Source organism: Octopus bimaculoides, chromosome 6 (assembly GCF_001194135.2).
Source record: "Octopus bimaculoides isolate UCB-OBI-ISO-001 chromosome 6, ASM119413v2, whole genome shotgun sequence".
In the NCBI taxonomy this organism is placed as follows: domain Eukaryota; kingdom Metazoa; phylum Mollusca; class Cephalopoda; order Octopoda; family Octopodidae; genus Octopus; species Octopus bimaculoides.
This window is the reverse complement of record NC_068986.1, coordinates 70,928,853-70,934,774: the sequence shown is the minus strand read 5'-3', so window position 1 is coordinate 70,934,774 and position 5,922 is coordinate 70,928,853. Positions and strand designations below refer to the sequence as shown.

At 32.6% G+C, this 5,922-nt stretch overlaps 1 protein-coding gene across 2 annotated transcripts in view; it reads right to left on the bottom strand.

Moving 5' to 3' along the window:
- Positions 1-5,922, bottom strand: part of LOC106873390 (prostaglandin reductase-3) — a 101,038-nt gene that overhangs the window by 21,959 nt on the left and 73,157 nt on the right. For both annotated transcript variants that reach the window (XM_052968857.1, XM_052968858.1), the window contains exon 8: positions 4,614-4,688. In XM_052968857.1, the coding sequence (XP_052824817.1) occupies positions 4,614-4,688 (75 nt within the window). The remainder of the gene's footprint in view (positions 1-4,613; positions 4,689-5,922) is intronic.

The following is a 5,922-nucleotide window of genomic DNA, read 5'->3' as shown; positions in this document are numbered from 1 at the left end:
GAATCACACTCTTCGTCTTGACTATTTACCTTCATGAAAAGTTACGTCAATCCTTTTTTAAATTATTATTATTATTGTTGTTGTTGTTGTTGTTGTTGTTGTTGTTGTTGTTGTTGTTGTTGTTGTTGTTGTTATTATTATTATTATTATTAAGGTGACAAGCTGGCAAAATCTTTAGCACTTGGGCAAAATGATTAGCAGGTATTTCATCTGTACTTATATTCTGAGTTCAAATTCCACCAAGGTTGACTTTGCTTTTCATCCTTTCAAGGTTAATAAAATGAGTATCAGTTGAGCACTAAGGTCAATGTAATCAACTTACTCCCTCCCTCAAACTTGCTGGCCTTCTGCCAAAATTTGAAAGCATTATTATTATTATTATTATTATTATTAAGGTGGTGAGCTTGCAGAATCATTAGAACACCGGGCAAAATGATCAGCGGCATTCCATCCATCCTCAAATTTTCAGTTCAAATTCCACCAAAGTGGACTTTGCCTTTCATCCTTTCAATGTCTATAAGATAAATACCAGTTGAGCACTGGGTCAATGTAATCAACTAGCCCCCTACCTCAAAATTTCAGACCTTGTGCCAATCGTAGAAAGGATTATTATTATTTAAAAGACACCATTTCGAGCGTGGCCGTTTTCGTGCGGGTGACACGTAAAAGCACCCACTACACTCTCTGAGTGGTTGGCATTAGGAAGGGCATCCAGCTGTAGAAACTCTGCCAAATTAGATTGGAGCCTGGTGTAGCCATCCGGTTGCACCAGTCCTCAGTCAAATCGTCCAACCCATGCTAGCATGGAAAGCGGACGTTAAACGATGATGATGATGATGATGATACATATACTTAAACATATTCTTCATCAAGGTCTTAACTTTGCAATGTACATATGGATGGTTGGATGGATGGATGGATGGATAGATGGATGGAATACTAGAATAACAATACAGCTAGAGTTATATGGGTTATGAATAAATATGTATACAAATTTTAATAAACATATATTAAGTCACACGGTGAAAGTAAGTCTCTTGATTAAACCACTGAGCTTTCAATCACTTGAAATGAAGGTTAAAATGACTAGTTTTGTCATTCATATCTCTGTCTCCTGAGATGTTATGAGGAAGTAGTATAAAGTTACTTATAAAAATGTAAACAATATTATGCCAGGTATATCAAAATTTATATAATGATACAAAACTGATGAAATATTTTTGACTGAAAAATGTTATAAGAGCTTAATAAGGAACTTCAAGCACATCAAAAGTTTTTATTCCATATGTACTGGTGCTGCATTACAATCACCCAAGCTGGTCCCACATTAGAAGCACCCGTGCTGGTGCCATGTTAAAAGCATCTATGCTGGTGCCACATTAAAAGCACTGTTGGTGCCATGTTAGTAGCACCCATACTAGTGCTACATTAAAGGCATCTATACAGGTGCCACGTTAAAAGCACCCATACTGGAGTCATGTTAGAAGCACCCGTGCTGATGTCACATTAAATACAACTGTCATGGTGTCGCATTAGAAGCACCCATGCCGGTACTGTGTTAAAAGCACTCATGCTGGCGCCACATTAGATGCACTTGTGCTGGTGTCACATATAAAGCACTCATGCTGCACTGGTGCCAGTGTCACATAAAAAGCGCCCAGTACACTCTGTAGAGTGGTTGGCATTAAAAAGGGAATCCAACCATAGAAACCATGCCAAAACAGATATAGAACACATGCAGCACTCCAGCTGGTCAGCTCCAGTCAAACCGTCCAACCCATGCCAGCATGGAAAACAGATGATGTCAAAATGATGATGATGATGATGATGACGAAATAACAACATATTGAAGTTTTCTAAAATGGTTCTGACATTTTAGAATCCATAATTCTAGGTACCAAAATACTGAAATATTGATTTTAGATGCTATATAAAATTTGTCATTTATTATAACAGACTTTTATGAAAGCTCTGTTATACCCCTCGCCCCTTTTTTCTTTTTTTTTTCTTTCTTTTTTTGGCATGCTGAATACAAAAATCACAATTTTTGTACACCAATAACAATTTGCATAATAATTGTGAAAATAATATTTATTATAATACAATCATCATAATTTTAACTGCTTTATATAACATATTATACAAATTGTATAATATAATGAGAAGTCATGAATAATGCAACAAAATTATAACTATGGTTATGCAATGGATCAAAACATCAGTAAGCACAGAAGTGAATATTGGATCATCATTATCTCTTGTAAGGTCTACTATCTTCTTGAACCAAGTTCCAAATATAATTGCCCATCACTGACTCATTCCACCTTCTCTGATATCACTTCATCAACTAGCTATATGTCCTGATGGACATAGCATCAAGTTGCAGTCAAAGAATTTCAAATGACAGTGCAGCAATTCAACTTAGGTGGTATTTTGCATCCCATAATTCTGTAACTTTCAAATAGCTCTTCAATAAAATAAGAGCCTTTAAGTTCATCTTACTGTTGCCATGAAACCTTTTGACAGGGTAACAAGGTCATCAAGCACTTGCTGGGTTGGGAAATGGCGTTCTTCGCAAAAGTATGTTGCTTACTCTTCTTCCCAATCTTCATCATGATCCAACACTTTAATGTCAACTTCATATGTTGATTCAAAGCTTAAACAAGTTGGTGAGACTGAAGATGAGGTATCTGGATATTCTCTTATCTTGTGGTCCTTTTGGCGATGTTCTTGAATACATTCAAATCTCTTTTCTCCACCAATGTCATATTCATAACCAGGGTTTAGGGTTTAGGGTCCAACAAACACATCAGCAGTAAACTTTGCATCAGAAAACTTCAGAAACATTGCTCATAAGTCGGCATAGTTTTCACCATCACCATCTAAGGCTGTGAAGAATTGCTGTATCAGACCAAGTTTTCTGTGGAGCAGAGGCAGAAGGATATTCTACACGCACACAAGAGAATTGTACTTTACATTTTGGGTGCCTGACTGCAGGACTGATCTTTTTTTTTTCTTTTGGTCATAGGTTTTTCTCTATCTGTGCTATCCTACAAGGTCAAAAAGTAAGGCTGTTCATATATTCAACTTGCAATCTAAGTAAGAATCCTAACATCTTAAAATCACCATATACACCATTCTTGTAGACATCATGATCTTTTCAAACAAAACTTTCATATTCTTGTATTTTTGTAGTTTTCTTTCAAGTGTACAGAATGACAAGGTCATCAAGCTCTTGTTGGTTTGGGAAGTGGAGTTCCTTGTAGAAATATGTTGCTTACTCTTCTTCTCAATCTTCATCATGATCCAACACTTTAATGTCAATTTCATATGTTGATTCAAAACTTAAACAAATTGGTGGAACTGAAGATGAGATATCAAGATAAACCAGATTCTTCTAATCTTGTGGTCTTTATAAGTAGATGTATCCACCATATAGAAATAAACTATCATTTAAATGGTTTGTTGGTTCTTGCCAGATTTCAGAAGAGCAAAGAGCATGCATTTCCTATTGTCATGCATCCAACCCTACAGTGTAGATTTGCAACCATCACAGATTACATGAGATGATCATGACTTGCCCTGGTCTCCAATGAGATAGTCAAAATAACTTTCATCTGCAAGATAATATTTGGTACTCTGCAAAATAACATATTTGATTTGTTTTGGATCAATATAACAATATCAGTAAGCAGATATCTTGCAGTGCCCAGAAGCCATCATTATATTATCTGTAACACTTAAACACAAAATTCATTATGTTGTATTCAAGGTTAACAAATGTGACACAAGAAGAATATTGAAAATCTTTGTGATTCTTCTTTTTAATTTTCATCTTACTGTTTTCAAAGAAAACAACATATATGAATACTTGTAAAACACTACTATATACCATAGAATGTTCCAGAACAATAAGAAGTTCATCATCATCAAATATTTATAAATACTTAAGCATATTTTCTTGGGTTTTCCCAGGCAGCCTATTGTTTAATGTTATATTACTAGTAACTCATTGTATGAATATTTCAACAAATTGACATCAATAAAGTCTACTATTTTTTATTCTGGTAAGTTTTACATAGAAACAGAAGTTAGATATGAATGTATTTTGAACACAGACAATGTTACACATGATAGAATATAATTCTTGATGTAACTTAAAAAATATTAATACTATTATAAAAAGAATTTTACTATCATGGAAATATGTAAAAATAATACAAAAATCATCTGAAGCAATTTTTATTATGTAGTGTAATCACTGAAAACATTTAGAAAAGGGCTATTAGTAATAGGTGAATATATACACACACTATGCAAGGGGGAACAACATAAAAGCAACAGGTTGTCAATGAATATAGTTAAAACAAAAACACTTGATCTCGAAGTAAAAAAATAGGTTTGGAATATATTCCCTTAATTGTAATATCAATAATCAGGACTGAAGATGAACCAGATTAATAAAAAGGATGAGTTATCTAAATGGAATCATAGATTGGATTGTAATAAAATCAATAAGTGAACATAGAAAGAATGTGTAAGCATTGGTCTCCTTACTTGCATAATTATATATAATATTTTTGTAACAATTTTGGTTAGATTTTGGATCCTACCTTTAGAAATTCAACTTTTTCATCAGATGAACATGTTCCAATTACATGACAGCCAACATGCTTTGCCCATTGTACCTAGAAATTATAAATGGAAAAAAAGACCATAATTGTAATTCTTATTGAACCCATTCTTAACCACAAACATCCTTTTATAGTCATAATCAATATCACTATATAACAATGCCATAAGTTCAATGCTATCACAAACCTAAAGCTGCTCAGTCTATTCCTGAACACTATCAATATTATCAACTTTCATTATTTAACTCTTTCATTTTTAATACTTCAGATATCACAATTGCTTGTCTGCCATTTACATGGCTTGCCTCTGATGGTAGTGCTAAATTTTAGAGACATTTTATTTTAACATTTAACCCTTTCCAGATATCAGCTGTTAACCAAATTCTTCAAAATAACTTTGATTAAAAATTGTAACCCAACACTTGGACGGAAACAGCTTCAACAGTGTAAATGTGCAAAATTCTTCAGAATATTTAAAATTACATGATACAGCAAGAAAGAGAAGTTACATGGTTGTAATACACATTGAGTTCGTTATTTATGTTGGAAACCATTGGTTACATGTTTCCAACAGACCAATTACTGATACACTGCATTCCTGACTACAAAAGTAACTTGGTGGACTTTGCTTGATAGGTTTGAAAGTAATTCCTTTAACTGTAAAGAAAAAGAAAGAGAGAGAAAGACAGACAGACAGACAAAAGTAGATTCATCTATTCAGCAATTAATGAAATGTAATATTAATGATCTGCTTTTATAGCACTATAGATGTAAAATAACATTTAAAAAAAACTTTATTAATTTTTTATTCATTTTAATATTTATTATTTTTAATTTCCTTTCAATATTTATATATATTGTGATATATCAGCATAGCTTCATATATACATGTTTGCACAAACATAATGTGCTTATATGAAATTATATATTCCACAAGTATGGGTGTGTATACGTGTGTTTAGAAATGTACATATGTGTGTGTTGTGTATGTATGTTTTCACATATATTTGAATATGTTTTTGTATGTATAGACATATGGATATGTGTATGTCTAAGAATATATTGAAGCATGGTTGCATATACATACATACATGTAAGTGTATGTGAATACAGATATAAAAGTGCTAACGCATGATGAGTGCTAATGCACAAAACTCTTCATCCTTGAGTCACTTCATTGCTTCTGATAAATATGAATAAATATACATTATATATATATATATATATATATATATATATATATATATATATATATATATACACACACACATATTTACTTATATATATA